We start from the raw sequence: 21,902 nt of genomic DNA, 5'->3' as shown, positions 1-21,902 counted from the left end.
TTAACAGGAAGAAACCTCCAGCAGAACCAGGCTGAGGGACGGGCGGACATCTGCTGCGAGCGGTTGAGGTGAGAGAAGGAAGACAGGACAAAGACATGCTGTGGATGAGAGACAGAGATGAAACAACCATCATAGTAAAATGTCTTTGCAACTAATCAAAACATTGTATGTTAGTCAAATAAAGGCACCTGATAAAATAAGCATTATTAGGGTGTGTGAAACCAGTGATCTTCTTATACGTATGTAAAAGGAGACCTCAGTTTAAGTATGGGCCCCAGGGATAATAAAGGCTGAATACATGTCATTCAGATTGCTTCTACATTATGAACCAATTACAAAAATTGGTTCATAATTAACTATAAACAACACACACTAGCACAGAATCACAGAAAATGATTTGACATTTAATTTAATGTAATTTGAAATTTAAAAAATCTGAATGTTTTTCGTAGTTAAGAGTACTGTACTATTTAGTGTGCCAGAAAGAAATTTAAATGTGTGTTATCACACACTATGTCAAAGATGCTAGGGTATTTTAAAATACTGCATTTGCAGCATGAAAAACATCATTGCTTTTCTGATCCACAATCCTGTGAGCCAGCTATACACTCTGCATCAAGTTTAAGGTGCAATTTATAAAGTACAATACTGTGCAAAACTCTTGAGCTACACCTCATTTCTTTATATTTTTCTAGGAAAATATGACATAGGTGCAGAAATTTCTTGAAACATTTACAAACATGCATGGTAAAATATTAAATAAGGCAAAAAAAAGAGTTTGTAAAATTCTGAAGAGCTTGAAAGACCACCTTTATTCTTTGACACAACTACGGATGGGTACCGGTAATGGCACCGGTTCTGACATAAATGGTAGTAACCAGACCAAAAAGCACATTTCGGTGCTTTTTTTCCCCTGAGATGTCATACACGTTGGATTCTAGCCAATCATTTTACCTTTTCAAGGATAGTAGGCGGGCCCAGGTACGTTCTTTTAGAGCAGAGCTACAGATTAAAAATGCCCAAGGCGAAGCGGTCAAAATCTTGCTGTACTTCACAGCAAAAGATGCAAACTCAGCAGCCTGCCACAAGTGCTTTAAGGTGATACTGTGCAAAGGAGGTAACACCTCGAATCTAATGAAACACCTGGCGACGCATAGCGTTGTTTTAAAAGCCGAGAAATGCACCGTATTTGATAGCTTGTTGCAAGACCTCACACGAGCACATCTACTGCGGGTGTGGTGCCTGCTATTGGACCCAGAGTTGGCAACATCCCCCAAGAACCCGAAGAGTAGAGTCCTGGCCCCTAGCCCTGCCAGTGTAGCAGAAATGATAACGGATGATGGTGGCAGCAGCAGCCGCTCTTCTCTGGGCGAGTAGCTTAATTTTGTTCGTGTGTAATTTACGTTGAGTAGGCTAACCACGTTATTACATTAATGCACGTAAGGTGAACTAGCAAACACTGTCGTAGTTACATGCGGCTGTCTTCTTGTTTGATAGAGTGATACCATATATGCCCAAGGCTAACATTGTTATCTTTTTACAAAAAAAACAGCTAAACATGAGAGGTTTTAGGACAAAGTTTGTGTTTTCCATTGTTTGAGCACCGGTTCCAACCAAAGGAGGTATGTTGTATCAATAGAAAAGGCTAACTTTTCTAGAAAAAAAGAGACTTCTAAAAATAAAAACATTCTCCATTCTTTAAGCACAGGTTCGAGCACCGTTTAAGCACCGGCACCGTTTCAAAGGTACCGGTTTGGCACTGGTATCGGATAAAACCTAAACGATACCCATCCCTAGACACAACCTGATCTCCCTCAGGCAGCTTTCTTGTAATTTTCTTTAAGCAGACATCAGGAATAGTTCTTCGGTGCTTCTGCTCTACAATCCATGATTAATAGTGTTCTGTTGTGTTTTCGTATGCATATATGCTTTCCTTCAGAAGGGCTGGACTGCTGATCAAGACCACAAGTTTAAAGAAAGTCTGACTCAAGGTAACAAGACAGGTGGCTCAAGACCTTTGCACAGTACTGTGACTCTATTAACGTTATGGATTGTAAAGGCCTGGAGTGTGTACTGAATGCAGAAAAAATCTGAAACACTAGATTTGGCTGCTCATATGTACCCGTGACAAAAAGTATGCCTCTGTGGATTTTGTAGGATGAGAGTTAATACTTTTAAAACCATTAAGGTTCATCTGTGACCAGGCTGCAGTAGATGCTCATTTGCCCTAAAATGTGCAAAACGCTCTGATTATTCAGAATGACAGATGGAGGAAGTAGAAAGAAGTGGTGAATTGCACTGAGGTACTGATGCTAGGAGCAGAGGCCAGATATGAGGTCGGGACTGAAACACACTTGGTAAAGTAACAATGCGATGCTATTAAGGTGGTATTACATTATCTTTTAATACATTACATTATTCAGTACATTCCATCTCAGGCACATCATCCTATTTTTATAAAATATTACATTAGGTGCCTGCGGTTATATCATCATTTTCTAAAGTACATTTGAAGTACAATTAATATTTAGCAATGGACTTAATATCACATGTTGAACATGTGGAGGAAGATGGTGAAGGTGCAATATAAAAACATAAAAAAAAAGATAATTAAAGCAGCTGCATGGCATCGAGCACCCTCCCTGAGTTATCCTACATAATGAAAGATACACTTTACATTAACACAGTCTTGGCTCTGATTCCTAACATCAGCTGTACATTATATACATGTCACAGACAGCGATTAGTTATTTCCAAAAAGGACAAAGTTAAAAGCGTTCGCATGTCATCTCTTGGCAGAAAGACGTAAACATCACAGGAGAGGAATGATGATTTAAGACCCGTTGTGATCAATGCACCCACTGGTTTGTGTTACAGTGATTCATTCTTACTATTTTACAAATCATTTAATGCAAGTTTAAAAAGATCTGACATAAATACACACCTCAAGTCCTTATTCAGACTTGTTTCTTCTTTGTCCCATTTTGTGTGACAAAGGGGGGAAAAAAGACTCAATTTTACCTCAGAATTTAACAGTATATACTGCCAAGGTCAAGAACGAACTGCTAAGCCTAATAAAAGCATTTATTTCAGGGTCACGATGTCATCTTCGATATAAACGTGGAGCCGATCGGTCATTGGTGGACGTGGGCTTCAGCTTAACCGTGGCGAACGGATTGGTACCCCTGCAATATACAAGGAGATAAGGGCAGAGGAAAATAAAAGTTGGGTTGTATGAAGGTTATAACCGGAGAAATGAGCATTACATTTTGAAAACTGTACAAACATCAGCTCAAAAACCTGAAATGAGAAGGACAGTCATGGTTTTCCAAATGCTGCTAACTAAAATGGTTTCAGCACTAGAATGCACTTCAAACTCTAATGGAAGCAGTGATGTGCCATTTCAATCACTGCCCTCAGCTGTTGCTCTCCAATTGTACGGGTTCATGATACACTTCAAGAAAATATCATTAGCTTTTTTAGAAGAGAAAGCAAAAGCACTCCATTTTAACAGCCTGCCTCCAATTTGAAAGCAAATTTGAAATTATATTATTCTTACTTTGGGAAGAGCTGCGGTCGGGAGTCATTCACTTGCGATCGCTGTCGAAAAAAAAAGGAAAAAGAGAAAACATGATGAAGAAGGTACAGTATGAGATAGTGAGAACCATTACAAAACCACAAAACAAAGACACATGCACTAATGGGAGCTCAGCGAGATCGAGCTCTTGACCCTCTCACCCTTTCTTTTTCACTTGGTCCTCCCACAAAGGGGCTGATTGATGACCTGTGTCAGGTTGCCCCACACGCATTTCGCAGTGGGTCCACAGTTGACACAAAGTGCAAAACTACATTATTACAGTAGTGATGGACTGTAAAGACAACAACAACTGAGAGCAAGCAAAAACAATCTGAAAATATGCTTTAAGCTCCTGGCACTCAAATTGTTTCTGCATGTTCCTAAAACGCAAATGCTATTCAGAGCACTTTCTGATCTCAGTAGCACCAAAGTGAAAAGATCATTTCTGGAATTATTTTCAGATCACGGCAGGGTGCTAAAGAGGAGCAAACGAGGAGCACACACACACACATGCACACAAACTCCAGGCTCACATCAGCAGCTCGAGCTTCCTCCCTGCATCCACCAGAAAGAAGGATGGGGTGTCATTGAGAACAGCACCTGGCCACAGTGCCCCTGCTGGACAGATGGGCAAATGCCACATTTGTAGCAAAGGTCTGCAAATATCGCACCCCATGAGAAGTTCCATCTCACTTGCCTATCTTAATTTTCTCCATTATCTTTGCACTCACATGCAGTTTTACATGTTTGCTGAGTCCCACACTTTTTCCCAGTGTGGTTTTTGAATGATCTTTATCGTTAATAATCTGTGGGCTGGTGGTTAGAACTTTCTGTTTAAAACTTGGGTTAAGACCAAATGAACCACATATTTATGGGAAAAGGATGTACACAACTGTGGGAAAGATTGATTTTTGCAAGCGGGCAAATAAGAAATCATTGATAAATTATCAGCAATTACACATGCGTATAATATGACACCACCCGACTAGATATGTACAATTCACAGTGGAAGAATTAGATAACTAGTTGTAGCGTAAATCTCTTTTACAAAGACTGCAGATGATAGATGATAGGACAGAGGATTGACTGATATTCTCCTCGCTGGTTATTAATAACTGACTGTCATACCTTATTTTCTGAATTAGACATGTTTGAATTCATAGGTGGTGCCTTATTCATAGACTGCGAATGTGGTTTATTCAAAGATGGTGACTGCGGTGGCGGCGGCGGTGGTGGAGGAGGGGGCGTGGCCCCACTCTGACTGCTGACTCTTGGATGGTTGGGCAGGCTGTTCATGCTGCTGTTGCTCCTGAGAGTTGCTCTACTGAAATTATACAAAAATTAAAATTAGTTTGGAAATACAATTTTTTTTAAAAGCACCTGGACTTTTTAGGTCCTATTGATATAAAACCTGGTATTGGTATCTCAACGATACTTTGTTTCTGTCCTGTAAGTTCAGGATGTAGCCCACTGAAATGTGTTATATAAGTTATCAGACTTTATAATTTTTGTGTTGACTGCTGCGTATACTTCATTTATAGCTTGTAGCACATTTAAATCAAGGAACTTGACCCAAAGTCTGCAGTATAAAACACAACTACTAAAAAGTCCAGTTGCCTTTTTTTAAGCTCTTGAGACTACCACAGAAATACAGCATCTCTGTTTTTATACCCAACACCTGATCCCTTTCTCTCTCTTATTCACAAAAGCAGGTCTTACTTATTAGCCGAGGGATGGATGGATTGAGTTTTCACATGAGATGCACGGGCCTAGCTTTGGTGCAGTTGATAACGTTCACATTTAGCTGTGACAGACTGTGTGTCTAACTGAAAAAGTTTTACTTTAGCAGCTCCTGCTGAATTTCCCCACAGCAATAGGTCACCCAAATATTTTAAGTAGTTCACCTATTATTTCAGACCATGAAGTTTCATACTGACCCTCTTTTAAATATGTTGGCCCCAAAAACAATAGGGACAGCCTTGGGGCAACTACATCATGTTTTCTGCATCACGTTTGAAGGCAAACATTGTGCATGAGGTTTAGTTTAAATCCATTATTACCTGCTACTATTACAGAAAGGAAAGATATACTGACTGAAAAGCAATAAACGCGAAGCATCCTCCATTCTGAGCAATACGTTGTTTTTGTCATGATATACCAATACACTTCTGTAACAACCACCGATTATAGCAACATGACGTGACATTTGACAATAAGAGGCACCGCTTGCCACAAGGGCTGATATACTTTAAACTACAGCAGGGCCAAAGTTTGTAATGGCACTGGGGAACAGACCCAAGACCTTTCTAGAACTTCATTCGTTCCAGCTACAAGTACCAAATAGGATTGTGTTTAAACAAACTTATTAACAACAACTAAAACCACCCACACATGAAGAGGAATTATACTTCTGGGAATGAAATGAGACTGAAAAACAAGGGAGACGAGACAAAAAAAGGAGACAGTGGTGAAAGGAGCAAATAAGTATGATTTTGTATAATGCTAAATAGCTAATTAGTGCTAGCATAACCTTGAATGTAGGAGTGAGAGACACTTGAATAATGTAACTTCCACTAGCCCCAAATCATGTTGTTTACTTCGAAGTTTAAGCAAGTTGGCTGGGTATCAGAGTCTGGACAGCAGGAGTTAACTTGTTAGTGTAGCTAGCATGCTGAAAGAATGCAGATGCTAGTAGCTGCAGTATTAATACTTCAAAATCAGTCAACTCAATCTTGGGCATTATTACCATAATGCACATGCTCTCTGCCAGTTTTGTAGGACTGCTGGTGGTGTCAGATTATATATAACATAATGGAGAGAAAACTCTAGAACTGTTGATCACTGATGATCAGTCAATTTAATGAGATCTTTATTACCTGGGGGTGGGTGACACTGGTGGATCGTCCACTGCTTCCACAAATGAGGCTGGAAACCATCCTTGACTGAAATCAAAAGGTGACAGAAAGTAAAAGCTACAGTTGTTACGTGTTAAGTGAAAGAAATACACATATAGGAACATGTAACGACTTGTGAGCCTTTTAGTACAAGTGAGTTATGCTTTTAGTAGTTTTTATCGATGCTAGCTGTTAATGCGGTTAATGCCAGTCAGTCAGGTTGGAACTTTTGCCTTTGGGTAGCATCTGTGTTCAAGTACAGACTAAATATTTAATTTTGTTATCTTTGCTTCATTCAGTGCACTTTTTTCATTTTTCTTTCTTTCTTCTAGTCTAATATTTTATTCCTGTATTTTCTATTCATTCATATGTTGGCATAGTGAAACCGACCCTTCTTAAGTCAAAGGAGCTTGCAAAGAAAAGCGTCTGGACTTCTATAAGTTGCTTGAAGACGTTTCACCTCTCATCCGAGAAGCTTCTTCAGTTCTAAGGTCAAATGGTGGAGAGTCCCAGATATAAACCTAGTGGGAGTATCCCCCCACAGAGGGACAAAAGGACCCCCTGATGATCCTCTAATCGCCTGAGCCAAGGTGTAAAACTGGGTGTGGGTCCCAATCAGCCAGAGTTTCGGGTATGTTCATTGTGAAACCTGGCCCCACCTTATTAAGAACGCCTCTTTGCGTTCTTAAAGTCAGCAAAGAGGCACAGAAAAGAAGACCAGACACCAGCGAGGGAGGATAAGAAGGACAGACGCAACAACATTGTCATCCCCTATGTAGCCGGTGTATCTGAGAAACTCAGGAGAGTTTTCTCCAAGCATGACATCCCAGTGCATTTCAGACTCAGAAACACGCTCAGACAAAAACTGGTTCACCCGAAAGACAAAACGCCAAAACACAGACTTAACAATGTGGTGTATGCTGTACAGTGCAGCGAGGAATGCCCAGACCTCTACATTGGAGAGACCAAACAGCCACTTCACAAGCGCATGGCACAACACAGAAGTGCCACCTCCACAGGACAAGACTCAGCTGTCCATCTGCATCTTAAGGATAAAGGACACTCTTTCGAGGATGCCAACGTTCACATTTTGGACAGAGAGGACAGATGGTTTGAAAGAGGAGTGAAAGAAGCCATCTACCGGTATGTCCACTGTGAACGACCATCTTTGAACAGAGGCAGGGGTTTACGACACAAACTCTCTGCCATCTATAATCCAGTTTTGAGATCCCTTCCCAGACGCCTTAACGCCCACTCACATCCTGGGCCATCTGATCTCAGGAATTCGCACGATAAGGTGGGGCCAGGTTTCACAATGAACACACCCGAAACTCTGGCTGATTGGGACCCACACCCAGTTTCACACCTTGGCTCAGGCGATTAGAGGATCATCAGGGGGTCCTTTTGTCCCTCTGTGGGGGGAAACTCCCACTAGGTTTATATCTGGGACTCTCCACCATTTGACCTTAGAACTGAAGAAGCCTCTCGGATGAGAGGTGAAACGTCTTCAAGAAACTTATAGAAGTCCAGACGCTTTTCTTTGCAAGCTCCTTTGACTACGATGACCTGGATGACTGAGAACCTTCACAGACATACGACCCTTCTTAACTTTAACAACTACTGCTTGCACGAATTCTAAGGACTACACATTTTCTCAACACGCAGAATGTAGAACTGTCCAAATTTGTTGAACTTACATAACAAAAAGCAGTAGAACAGCAAAATATATACACTGTGTGTTCTGATAAAAGATTTCTAGGTAGTTTACAGACAATCTTGATGAGTAAGTAGTTATATGTAGCAGAGCTATGCAAACAAATTAAGATTTAATGTGTGTTTGGAGTTTGCTTTTGCTTATTTCTAAATGGGCTAGAAGGGCTTATGAGGCACTATCTCTATGTCTACAAATAACCCCATTCATTTTGTACTATGCTAAAATTATTACTTTTTTCTTATTAAACTGGCCTATGTCATCTGCAAGCAAATGACAGGAACGGACACTTTGCACATCCACACATGCAGTCTCCACGCAGTCACAAACTACGATTTTTTTTTACCGTGGGCTGTTGTCGGCACGTCCAAACAGCCAGCCGTTCCTGGGCTGTTGGACCAGCACATTAATTATCTGTCCCCTATTGAAGGACAGCAAGGTGGGGTTGGAGCCAACAGGCTGGTGGGCCACCCGGGCCTTCATGACTCGTCCTCCACCACCACCACCACCTCCTGCTGAGTCTGCTCCGAAGCGAAAAACGCTTCCCTGTGGAGACGGGGCTGGAGGAATGACAAATGAAACACGAAGGTACGAAGAGAACAGTTTGTTAAGCTGATAAACTTTCTTGGCAAAGAAGAATCTCTGGTGAAATTATTAATTAAAGAATATTAATGACTAGATTTTTTTGTGTGTGTGTGTAACTCAGAGGGTTAGGAGATTATTAAGTGTCTTACTCCAGGCGCAATGCTTTTGTTTTAGCAGCGGGGTAATTCATTGAATTATACTGAATAAGCTGATGTTATTTTCCCCACCAGTGAACACTGGTTACAACCTACATTATTTCGCTACTGTTGTTTATGTTCTATTTTGATAAATCATTACTCCGTCTATTTTTACTCTAAGCAACCAAATAATTAGCCTTTTTTCAACTGAAAGTACAAATGAGGAGCCATGAACGTGCACGATGTGCAACGTTATTAAGAGGGCAATAAACAGTTAGAGAAAAAAATTGATAAAAACATCTGGTAGCTGTAAGCATCATAAGCACTGATGAATAGCCATGATGGGATGTGAATATTTAACAGACAAGCATTAACGTGACGGGAACACATTTATTTTTAAGTGGAACTAAACATCAGATCACTGAAATGGGTTTTTCATGGTGGCTGTGGCTCAGGAAATAGAGCATGTTGTCTAATAATCAGAATTTCGGTGGGTTCTCCAACCATGTGGGGCGATCGTGGCTCAAGAGTTGGGAGTTCGCCTTGTAATCGGAAGGTTGCCGGTTCGAGCCCCGGCTTGGACAGTCTTGGTCGTTGTGTCCTTGGGCAAGACACTTCACCCGTTGCCTACTGGTGGTGGTCAGAGGTCCCGGTGGCACCAGGGTCCGGCAGCCTCGCCTCGGTCAGTGCGCCCCAGGGTGGCTGTGGCTACACTGTAGCTTGCCATCACCAGTGTGTGTGAATGTGTGTGTGAATGGGTGGATGATTGTGTATAGTGTAAAGTGCTTTGGGGTCCTTAGGACCAAGTAAAGCGCTATACAGATACAGACCATTTACCATGTGTGTCAAAGTGGGTAAGATACTGAACCCAGAGCTTTCCCTGATGCATTGTTTGGAGTGTGAGTGAATCTTAGGTCAAAAGTGCTTAGGCATAGATAAAAGCTAGAAAGTAGAAGAGCACTATGGATCATAAATGCATCACTTGAACACCTAAAAAGCTGATGTTAAGTCTATTTTAAAGCATTGTAGTTCTTTATTAATCCGCTGCTCACCTCTTGATGGTATTTTGCCGAGGGGCATCTCGTCTCTGCTCCTTCTGATCTCCTCCCTCATTCCCACCTGTATGAACATATAACAAGCACAGACTGAGACTATATTCAAATCTGTTGTCATTTTACTATTCGTGTAAACATGAGGTACTGCTGTTGTTTTTGTAGGAAAGAGTAAACTAAGAGTGGACTAAATAAGCTCAAGCCTGCTGGAATTTCAGGTGCAAACAACATTTCTATTAATGTCAGAATCAGAATACTTTATTAATCCCGAAGGAAATTATAGATCTGATGTCCAATCACTAATCTCTCAAAGGTTTTTGAGAATCCTCTAAATCAAACTATACTGACAGCAATAATTGGGGTCGTTTCAGTCTACGCTGACCTTCCACAATAAAAAATGAATACTCTGCCATTTGTGTCTCTGATTGGTAGATGACTAATTTTCCTAAGAGGAAACATCGCCCACATAGACTGACAGGATTTGAGGTATGATGCATTTTTTGCATCTGATTGCTTGAGGGGATGTAGATGACAAATTTTAGGCCTGGTAGCCGTTCATTTCACGTGCAATGAGCTGAAAATTGGATGTTTTATGTAGACTTTACCATGTGAAGTAAAGCGAAAATTAAAATGATAACTGACCTGTCTTAATGAATCGTTCATGTTCATTTTATAATTTTTTTTTTTTAAGTTCTCCTAGGTTCTCATTAATATTATGTCCCTGTCTTGCTTCTTTTTTGGTTTCTTTTCTGCTGCTGTGGGAGCTTTTTTACTTGTTTTGTTCGATATGTTCTTTGTTCCAATCACTTGTACATACTGGACTTTTTTATTACAAACCCAGTTCCAAAAGATTTGGGAGGTTGTGTAAAATGTAATTATGATTTGGAAGCCCGTGTTGTATTCACAATAGAACACAGTGCGAGATTAAACTGCATCATTTTTTAGAAAAAGATTTTGAATTTGATTGCAGGAACATGCCTCAAAAAAAGTTGAGACAAAGCCGAGTTTACCACTTTAGCTTTCTCTTTTCTTTTAACCACAGTCTGTAAAAATCTGGGAACCCTTGAACACAAATACCCACAGATTCTCAGAATCTTTAGAGAATAAAAAAACATTATTCTGAAATTATCCCACAATTTTCAGATATTTTTTTTAATTCACTGATTTATTTTTTTTTAGAATGGTAAACCTCTGCCCCTATAAGATGCTGTTTTTCTTATATCCAGTCATGTGACTGACCTGTTGCCAGTTGACTTAATCGGCTGAAAAATGTTCCTGCAGATGTTTTCTCGCAGTACAACTTCATTTTCTAGTTTTTTGTCGACCCATCCCAGACGTATTGCTTGTTGTTAAAATGGTAAATGGTAAATGGCCTGTATTTATATAACGCTTTACTAGTCCCTAAGGACCCCAAAGCGCTTTACATATCCAGTCATCCACCCATTCACACACACATTCACACACTGGTGATGGCAAGCTACATTGTAGCCACAGCCACCCTGGGGCGCACTGACAAGATGAGATAAATTTTCTATGTGTATTCTGTTCTATTTTGAATAAAATATGAATTTCTGAGATTAACAAATCATTGCATTCTGTTTTTGTTTGCATTTTACACTTTACAGTTTTGTTTCTTTTTGGATATAAAAAAACCAATTAAGTATCATAGCATTTCTGTTTTATAATAATAATAAAAATAATGGATTGGATTTATATAGCGCTTCTCAAGGCACCCAAAGCGCTTTACAATACCACTATTCATTCACTCACTGGTGGAGGCAAGCTACAGTTGTAGCCACAGCTGCCTTGGGGCAGACTGACAGAAGCGAGGCTGCCATATTGCGCCATCGGCCCCTCTGGCCAACACCAGTAGGCAAGTAGGGTAAAGTGTCTTGCCCAAGGACACAACGACCAGGACCAGGACAGACATTGTGGCATTTTTGAAATTACAGTTGTTGAGTGTTCACTATTTCTTGTGAAGGTAGTTTACTTGTGATAGCAGCTGTGGCAGATTAGTTTGCACCAGCGGGCCAGGAAACAGCGATTCATTTGAGCTTAAAGGAATAGTTCCACTTTTACTCACTGACTGTTAGATGAAAAGATTTATTGCACACTACAGCCAGCAGCCAGTCAACTTATCTTAGAAACATGGAGGGAACAGTGTGGCTCTGAAGTCAGTATACACATAGATGCTTTTTTTTCCCTTTTAATTTGTCAAACCTGACTCACAGGCTTTTCTCTGTGATACACTGGGATAAATCCCTCATCAGACCAAAACAAACACTGGATCAATGCTAATCCTCTGATTGTTATTATGAAAGCATATGTGGGATATGGTGGTTCACTGGCATGTCGCCTTCCAATGAGGAACAGACCAGCAGGGTTTATCTCAGGGACATCTTTGGTCTTTACTTCAATAGTAATTGCAGCTGTTATTACAAACAACAATGTGGTTTTGATTTGTGCAATTATCTTTGGTGGTAATAAATCACTTTACCGAACTCAGAGACAGAAAAATGTGCACATATTTGAATGCTACACAGGGTTCAGATTCAGATAGCTTTAAAAATGTGTGCCGCATTCTTCAATTTATAACTTTATCCCTCCTCTAAAGGTTTTCTGTAATTGTGTTTCATGCACCAAGTGTGATTCATTTTGAAGATTTCAAATCAATCAATGCTAACCACCAGAGGGCACTCTGGTAACAAAAATGTTGTGCTTTCCCCCACAATGGCGTGCCTTGGGTCTGATGTTATGCATTTCTCAGTGGAGATAACTCACAGTTGTATCGCAATTGGATTTCTTATCTAATATGTGGCTCATGAATTCAGTTCTACTCAACAATGCAATTTTTAAACTTTCAAGCGGTTTTCAATTTTAAATTTCCCAAAATAGACTTTAAAGAGATTCACTCAGTTTTCCACCCCAAAGACAGGATTATACCCCACACAGCTGCATATTTTTGGAGTTGTGGAAGTTTCATATGTCACTGTGGCCCCAAACCTTGCATAAATAATTCAGTTGCTAGGGTGAGTCACTGATATAGACACACTTTCTTCTGAACTCACAATGTTGTCCAAAGTTGAAGGTCTGTGGGCCTCCGGTTGTCTGGTGGCATCAACCTCTTCTGTCCAGGCAGCAGCTTTCTGCTGGAGAGTAACCCCGTTCTGCAACACATCATCATCAACACACACACATGCAGATAAATATTTTTCCCCATTAGTAAGTGAGGATTAACACAGTTGCAAGCTTAGGTCAGAGCAGCTTATTTTAATACTCATTTGGCCAAAAAGAGGAAACTGAACACAGTCTTCAGAGTGATGCTATTACACATACCATTCGTACAACTTTTGAAAAAACAAAATGTAGGTTTAAATCAACGTAGTTTTATTAGTCTTGCCTTACAAATATGCCACCAGCATGCCTTTCTGTTTACAAGACCAAAATCTGTTTCATCTGGAAAGGTTAAAGCTGTGGCACTAAAAGTTTGTGAAAAAAGTTTATGCGATTAGGCAATAACTGCCAGATGGGGCCAACTTTTTGAGCATAAGCGACAAACAAAACAAAAAAACAAAAATCCCAACTTCTGATTATGAACTCAGCAAAAACTTTTGAGTCTCTGAACTCAATATTTAATTTCACATCTTATTTACTACAACTTGATATTTATTTTGTAAATCATGGCCCCATTTTTGGTAAAATAGATATTAATGCCAGGAATGCTTTTGGGAATTCCCTGCGATTTGTTAGTTCAGGGGTCCCCAATCCCAGTCCATGAGGGCCGGTGTCCCTGCAGGTTTTAGATGTGTCCTTGATCCATCACAGCTGATTTAAATTGATAAATTACCTTCTCAACATGTCTTGAAGTTCTCCAGAGGCCTGGGAATGAACTAATCATGTGATTCAGCTGTGTTGACCCAGGGTGATATTTAAAACCTGCAGGGACACCGGCCCTCGTGGACTGGGATTGGGGACCCCTGGGTTAGTTGCTACTGAATAGCTGTGCAGTGTCTGCATTTTCTAAAAACCAAGTTGGTGATGCCCGAAATGTTTGACTTAAAGCTTCAAGACAAAGGTCCACATTCGCTACATCTGTGCTTTATATGCAAGCTATGTTGCAGACATAGTACACCCCAACAGGAAAATCCACCACGCCTACCATGTAAGGTGCACAGGCACAAGGAACAGAAAAAGGAGCCCAAGAGGGTATGTTGCAAAAGTACCTCCTATCTCCTTTTCTAACCACTTGTCCTTGACCTCGATGACATTTTTACTGTGGTCAATGACAAGCGGTGTGTAGGAGAATTCGTATGGAAGCAGGACATGAGAAGAGCAGTTTGCTGAGCATCCAAACGACCCTTGTCTCCTAAAATGATGTGAGGTCACTGTGTTGAATCAACAGTGTGCAGAATATGAACTACAGAACGCACGTCTTACTTCACCACAACTTGTTCTTAGCCTAAAGCTTCAAAATGAGAATGACGTGAAAACTAACACTTCATCAAAAAGGTTGGAACTTTAAAGAGAGAGCATATAGGGCCAGATTTACAAAGATTATATGGCAGCCCAAAGCCTTCTCACACAAAAAGCTTTTGGATTTACTAACAGTTTTGTGAACATCGTGGATATTTTTGTTTTTTGTTGTTTTTTTGAGTTTTTTGGCAGCTGGCCTGTGACGTATGTATGATGTATCTGTGACGTATATTATGACACACGTATTTGCAAACGTGATTTACTCACATTTGTTGTGTGTTATTTATTGTAAATTGCACAAAATCTACCACAAAGCCTAATGCCTGTCGTGGTTGTCATAGTTGCTTCTCGCGTCTTTATGTCGAACAAGAGGGGTAAATTTTATCAGACAAAGTGTGTTATTGGTATGGATGGATGGCTCAAAAGTTTGTTCTGTCCTAAAACTCTTGACTCATAATTCACCCTGAGTAATTAGAGGCTTATTTCTGCTTGTCAGTAATGCTGGTATTGTAACACAGCAGATCAGAAATTAACTTGACAGAGCTGTTTCTCAGCAGTGCGCACACAGTGAGTGATTTCTCTCCAGTCTTTAATGAGTAAAATTGAAATGTTTGTCAAAAGCTTTTTGCAGCTAATAATGAGATTATGTCACTATGTTAGATGAATACTCAGAATGTTACCTTCGTTAACACAGGGCAGCTCAAATTCTGATGGTAAATAACATTTGTCATTCTTCTACACATCCTATAGGTCAGCTGTTCCACACAGATTTCAGTTTTATACAGTGTAATAGTTTGTAATATTGCAGCTCTCCTCTGGATAAATCCAGCTCTCCGCCTCAGTCTCAGTCCTCAAGACTTCAAACCCAGTGCCAAGAGGTTTCTAACAGAAGAGTTATCCCTCATATCCTTCAGACTCCTCCACTGATCTGACCTGCCTCACTGGTTTCTGAGAGTGGAAACTATACACGCGCCTATGCACTGTAATATTTTGGTTAGTAGGCCCAGATAACTCTCTCTCATGCTTCCTCATTGGGTCTGGGGCTGCTCTTGGTAGAATGCTGGTTAGTACTGCGAGACAACAAAGACAGCATCATTTAAACCAAACTAAATTCTACGGACGCTTGAACGCACTTCAATTAATATAGCTCATAATCTTGATTTAGAAAGTTGATATAGATCAATGTTGTGTAAGGCAACAACGGGATGAGAAGAAGATTATTTTTTACAGCAGTGTTATGTTCAGAGTTCAACTGTGCATTTAACTGTTGTTGAAACTTCAACATTGCTCAGCAGGTTAAGGCTTGAAATGGGAAACACAATTATAATTCACATTTACATGATATGCTGTCACTTATGGGATGGTGTTTACTCCTCTCCTTTCATAAAGGATGGTCCCAGTGTTTTCTGTGCTAAAGGGGGTAATAAAGGAAGTAGTGGAGCTTATTTCTTAGGGACCAGGAGAATTGGAACATTTCTTATTATGTCTGCCGCACAGACACTTACGCATCACTTCACTCAGTTAGGAACCTTCCTGAACAAAATGGACTACTGGAAGGTATCAAGTGATCCAAACAACAAACTTTCCAGATCAAAATCTGATCAGCTGCAATGAGCCTGTTCCACATGGCCCAAACCCTCATAGGACCTGAAGGATCCCCTGCCAGCACCCTGGTGCCACTAAACCCACGGGCCTCCTTGTTCACATCATGTTTAAGCTGCTTTGGTGGATTTTATGCTCCCCTCCCCTTGTGTTTTTTCCTCTTTGCTTCTTCTCCTTTGCTCCTCTCTCTCCTCTCTCACTAGTTTCCTCCAGTATGTCAGGGGGAGTAATTGATCCTTTCCCTGGCAATAATAGTAACTATAACTGTGCTCCTGTCATGTCAAATCTATTATTAAATTGCATGAGATAATCTGTGGTTAAATAGTAACTGTGTCTCTTTTGAGCTCCGGCTTCATTACATCTGCTGATTTAATCTGACTTTCATGATTTCGATCATTCATGAGCATCTTTCCTCAGATTCTTTCTCTGTTATTCATCTACTGCATTTTAGCATCTCTTTGAGCAGCTTTCAAACTGCTGATCATAAAGGCATACAGCAGAGTGGCCACATCTTACTTGCTTATTCTCACATGACGGTAAGATTAGTTGTTATGAGGTCATATTTAATATGTTGCAAGGGTCTGTTTTGTACAGTAGTAGCTATTTATCTATTCCTGTTGTAGCATACGGTTCAACCAACATCTGCTCAACAGGAACAACTAACATGAAATGTTGGTAGAGCGGTATCATAAAAAGTGAAACAAATATCATAAAAGTGAGTCCAGAGTTCAAAGACACAACCTGCAACCAGGCTTGCTGTAGGAAGCAAACCTGCTCTTGAACTTTAAAAGTCTGACAAATGGTTATAAAACAGGATGACCTCACTCTGGGGAATTATATCTTATATCTTATCTTATGTTTCTCTGACATTCATTAGTAAACTTCATCTGCGAAGCATCTCCAGTTAGTAAGCCAAAGTGAGCTATAAATATTAAACTTACAAATGCTATTTGAAGTAAGTTGTATACCTTATTCATGAGTTTGGTGAAGGACTCTATCAGGCCACAGTGCTTTTCTGCCAGGAAGCGGTATCTTCTCTCTTCCTCCTGCAGAGCCTGGTTATGGCTCTCCCTGAGGAAGTCCACATACTCACTACCACCCTGAGGATACGCCTAATTGACAGAACATGGATACAGAAAACTGTACAAGGACACATACACAAACAGCAGTGCTGAATTTCTCTCCAGTGTACTGAAAGAGTACAGGAGAGAAACGCACAAACCTGGCTGGGTCTCCTGTTCAGTCTCTCCAGAGCTGCTGCCTGGCTGCGGAGTTGCATTTCATACGTTTCCCTGCTGCCCTGTATGAGAATGCATATCACACCTGTGTAAAACCATCTCAAACGCTCAGGTATTTACATTAAGTTGAAAATCTATTTGTAGAAGCTACAATTTTCAAGTTATATTAATTTCCAGCTTGATTTTTTATTTTATTTAATTTTTTTTGGACTCTACTAGAGTAACTTTGTATGATTCACAGTTCAAAATAAGCCTTTAAAAAAAAAAAAAAAATACTAGGTTACAGCCCTGCCACTCAGTCCATCCTTTATGTGAAACAAGCTGGTTTAGTTTGTTGCCTTTTTAGGCCACCCTGGCTTGAAACCAGCATTCTTCTGACTGGCTGCCAATTGCAAACAGAAGGTTTGAACAGCAGGTGTGTTGGGCGCCGTTCACAGCCAGACCTCTGACATCAGACAGATCCAAGAGAAGATAATCTGAGCTGTTAGAGCAGTTTGAAGTCTTCTGGGTCACTTTGACATACACTGACCTCATTATTTTTAGCTTTGGCCACGTTTAGCATGAGCACCATTGTAAGCATATATAAGAGGGAAAGCATAAGAGGTTCAGTTTACCCTATCCTGTCATACTCTTACAGTCCCTTCTGTTTTGTTCTTACTCACCAATAAGTAATCTCTGTCTAATCTGACATTTTTTTCCATGGAGTCAAGAACCTCCAAACTGAACCAGCGGAACTGAGAAGAGACAAAGAAAATAAAGTTACCCTAAAAACATGGAAAACCAGGAACATATTCATTATATCGTAGTCAAACACCATGATGAGCAATGAGTGTCTACTAATATGTAACTTACTAATCCCTCCAGTTCTAAGGTGAGTCTTCGCTGGCTCTCAGAAACCTGAATCAGGACATCTCCTGAAAGATGAGTGGATTATAAATATATAATATCTTTACAGAACAAAAACATGAAATTATATAATGTGCATTTTGACTTCCAAACTCATCAGGTATCAACAGATTCAAAACCAGATTTATCAGTAATGATAAGCAGGTAAAACATGTTCTGTTGTTGCTAATATAAGATCAGACCATCATGACTCTAAAGTCCTTTTTGTGTCACAGATACTGAATGATCTCACAACTCACTATTACACAAGTGGCTGATTTCAGCTTTGTGTTGCTCCAGCCTAATTTTTTATTGTTTTATTAACCCAGATTATGTTTCTCTATGTAGGTGCATGTAATAACACGATAACTCTAGCCAAATTAAGGAACTGTATTTCTTAGTCCATTAAAAATAAAGCAGATGTTGACCAAAGTGTTGCACAGCTGATGGAGAGAAACCAACATAATGGCTTTGACAGTATTTTGGACAATTTCCACTTGTGAATACAGCCTAGAGTAAAGCCGAATAAAGACTCGTGAAGGAGTAAGCCAACCCTGAAACTATAAATGTTGGCAGCATCAGAGGCCCACCTTTCACTGTTAACAATTATGGAACTACCATTATATTAGCAGGTAAAGAAATGCTGTAAGAGTTATTTCAAAGCGAATCCATAAAGACGTGTTCAAGGCTGTACTAACAGTGATTCAGAACAACAATAAGGAAACTGTATTTATGAAAGGAGACCAGGGTCCAGGGTGTACCCCGCCTTTCGCCCTATGACAGCTGGGATAGGCTCCAGCGCCCCCCGCGACCCTGAAAAGGATAAGCGGAAGCAAATGGATGGATGGATGGACTGCTCCAAAAGTACATAGCTACAGTACAATGAAAAGTATTTACCTCCTTGTTCGTTTTTCTCATAATTTGTACACTGTTTCTCAGATAATCAAACAAATTTCAATATCAGGCCAGTATAACCCGAGTAAACCCGAGTGCTTGAGCTGTAGGTCACAAACTGATGGCTGGGCAGTCTTCATCAGTTTTTGGGCCAGGTAGGTTTAGATAGCTTTTATCCCTTATTACAGGAAAGCCAAACTCATTTTCCATTGTGGGCCACATACAGGACTGGTAAAAGTATAAATTGCTATGGTACAAAATAAAAATGAACTTTTCTTTCATTTAAATATTTGTCTATTACGTGATTACATTGGTGTAGTATTAACAGCCATAGCCAATGTCTATGTAGCAAAAACCTGTAAAACTTAAATATTTAAGATGATTTATTTAAAAAAAAAAAAAAAAGATCATTTATAAACTGCATTCTGTGCTGACTCTAGTTATCTCTGTCTAATGATAAATGACATGATGATCTGAAATGAGGTAGTTTGCTAGCTCTGGAAGTTATTTTCTTGCTAACCCTGTTGTGTATATTACAGTTTTCCTAGTGTTTTACTCTTTGTGGCTTTATAAAGTGTTCTTTACCACTTTGTGTGGATGGCTGGTGAACTTTCATTTTTGACTCTTGGGCTTGAGGACCAGTGTAAGTGATTTGACTGTTACTTACATTTTTATACAGCTTCCTTGTTACTATACTGAATTGATTTCTTACAACACCTCTACTTCCTTTTTAATGAATCTCTGCGTAATCGCAATAGCATCCTGAAAGTTTCGCAACTTCTTCCTGAGAAACCTCAAAGGTCAGCTCCTGCTGTCAAGATTTATTGGAGTGAAGGGTAGGGGATGGACCTAAACACTGATAAGAGCTCTAACCCAGTTCCATCATCATTTTCTAGCCTACTGAAACATTGCAGTACATTCTGGAAATGTTCGACTTATTCAGCAGGGAGACTATATCATTGTACAGTGTACAGTAAGAGTAGACTAATGATCCAGTTCCTACAAGGTCTTCAACTCCAACTGTTTAAACTGTCATACCGCTGACATAAAGCAGTTAAGTGAACGGAGCACGGCCCGCAGCCTGTCTTCATCTATTATTCATGTCCCCCGCTGACATCTGACACCCATCTGCCAACATTCTTAACTTACATAAAAACTCCCTGAAACATACATCAATTTAGCTTTGAACCCATCCAGCTGTTATGAATTAGAAATTAAAGTTTAAAGTTCTGCCACATTCTTCACTTGATTTGAGCCCAATGCAAATATTAGGTGAGTCTAAGCGAAATCTTTTAGTCCTTGTGTGCACTGACTGTTGCAAATGCTGTGAAATGCAGTGCCTTCAATAATTTCAAACACTATGTTTAACACACACATCAAAGGGTATGCTAATCACAAGCACACATTACGCATGCACAGCAATTATGAGTGCAATAAAATGCTGCCTCGGGGAAAACTGGGGTCCTCATGTTTTAATGTGTTTAATAAATGGCCACGAATACATCACAGACAAACTGCTCATATCCTGGTGAGGTGCAAAAACGTCTTTGCGTTTCCACTCATCAGCTGTGGATTCTCACATACCTATGGAGCGTGATGATGCCGTGTGGAAAGCTCTCTCCCCAATCTTTGAAAGTGCGCTAAAGTAAGCGTCACTTGTCGCAGCAAGAGCTGAAACACATACACACAAACACACACACACACACAGCACAGTCGTTTGATGGTTTTCTTTAGCACAGTTCATTTTCCAGATATGGCACTTCAAAAGCAGATGCTAAATATAAGAATATGGAAAATTATCAGCCCTATTTGTATTCAAATGTAACGTTTATATACCCAGGTCCTCTGCCTGTAATGTACCAAATGAGTGGTTGAACAAAAGTATGCAAAACAGTCTGAGAGTGTGAGACTGGCTCATTTCAAGAGTGAAACATTACTGATTGTGCTTTATTACTGTCAGTCTGCATTTTATAAAGTGACGCTGGGACAGTAAAATTAACAAGTTCTAATTTTGTCACTTCCTGGTCTTGGTAAGAGCTCAGTGACATGTTATAAGTTTCAGGCTCCGCCCTGAACACACACAAGAAGTTTACAGCCCCCCTTTGCGGCTGACAAAGAGACACATCTTAATCTAGTTCTTATGTCTGCAGGACTGTTGATGCACCACTGCTATTACTGATTAATTCTTGATACAATAATTGTGCTGTCTACACAAACACATTTAACTTAATATAATGAATATCATTTACATTTCATCATTTTAAAGATCTTCACATTAATGCACCAGCAGTGGGATGAGTGATGAATATGATGTAGGTAGCTGAAAGACAGAGTTTAATCCTGGCTCTGCAATCAGCTCTTCCCTTTCTTACAAGACTTATAGAAAACATATAGAGCTACACCTAAAAAGAATCCAATAGTTCTATATTGAACAAAAGCGTCATTGTTCCATTATGTCCACATCAAATATAGTGGTGGAAGCGTGTTTGTCTGCTGATAATGTAGTCATAACAACGTTGGTTGGTTACAGACCCATAACTAAGGCTGTAATAGCACCAGGATATTCCCAAAGCATATGAACTTTGGAGTTGCACTCATATAGATACCTGGCAGCTCCCAAACTGCAGTTTATGGCAGTTATAAAGATAGTTTTGTGATTTTTCCCCAAAATAACATTTAAAAAAATTAGCAGCAGATTTTTTCTTTGTTTTTGCTTCCATACATTTGTTCTTTTCTTTCAATACTTACTCTTGAAGGCTTGGATGTAACTGTTCCCCAGTGAAACCAGTTTCTGTAGGCCTGGGTTGAACTCATTAATCAAGCTCTGTTTACAAAAGCACACACACACACATAT

The 21,902-nt window shown here is 39.9% G+C and overlaps 1 protein-coding gene across 2 annotated transcripts in view; it reads right to left on the bottom strand.

Annotated features, from left to right (window-relative positions):
• Positions 1–2,428: 2,428 nt before the first annotated feature.
• The window catches only part of baiap2l2a (BAR/IMD domain containing adaptor protein 2 like 2a), a 25,284-nt gene continuing 5,810 nt past the window's right edge, over positions 2,429–21,902 (bottom strand). Inside the window, exons 2-14 of one of the 2 annotated variants that reach the window (XM_086288664.1) lie at positions 21,797–21,872; positions 20,633–20,719; positions 18,122–18,183; positions 17,932–18,003; positions 17,254–17,331; positions 17,000–17,143; positions 13,025–13,123; positions 9,957–10,023; positions 8,529–8,742; positions 6,454–6,519; positions 4,706–4,901; positions 3,560–3,600; positions 2,429–3,185 (exon numbers count right to left, since the gene is read on the bottom strand). In XM_086288664.1, the coding sequence (XP_086144790.1) occupies positions 3,104–3,185; positions 3,560–3,600; positions 4,706–4,901; positions 6,454–6,519; positions 8,529–8,742; positions 9,957–10,023; positions 13,025–13,123; positions 17,000–17,143; positions 17,254–17,331; positions 17,932–18,003; positions 18,122–18,183; positions 20,633–20,719; positions 21,797–21,872 (1,284 nt within the window). In that variant the 3' untranslated portion in view covers positions 2,429–3,103. The remainder of the gene's footprint in view (positions 3,186–3,559; positions 3,601–4,705; positions 4,902–6,453; positions 6,520–8,528; positions 8,743–9,956; positions 10,024–13,024; positions 13,124–16,999; positions 17,144–17,253; positions 17,332–17,931; positions 18,004–18,121; positions 18,184–20,632; positions 20,720–21,796; positions 21,873–21,902) is intronic. The other variant, XM_086288665.1, reaches the window with a different exon arrangement.

The sequence above is a fragment of the Aulonocara sp. 'chitande type north' Nkhata Bay genome, linkage group LG4 (assembly GCF_057382095.1).
Source record: "Aulonocara sp. 'chitande type north' Nkhata Bay isolate Kocher_YH1m ecotype deep benthic linkage group LG4, A_spYH_male_GT1.1, whole genome shotgun sequence".
Taxonomy (NCBI): domain Eukaryota; kingdom Metazoa; phylum Chordata; class Actinopteri; order Cichliformes; family Cichlidae; genus Aulonocara; species Aulonocara sp. 'chitande type north' Nkhata Bay.
The sequence above is the reverse complement of the archived record's forward strand: the minus strand, read 5'-3'. Positions and strand labels throughout refer to the sequence as shown.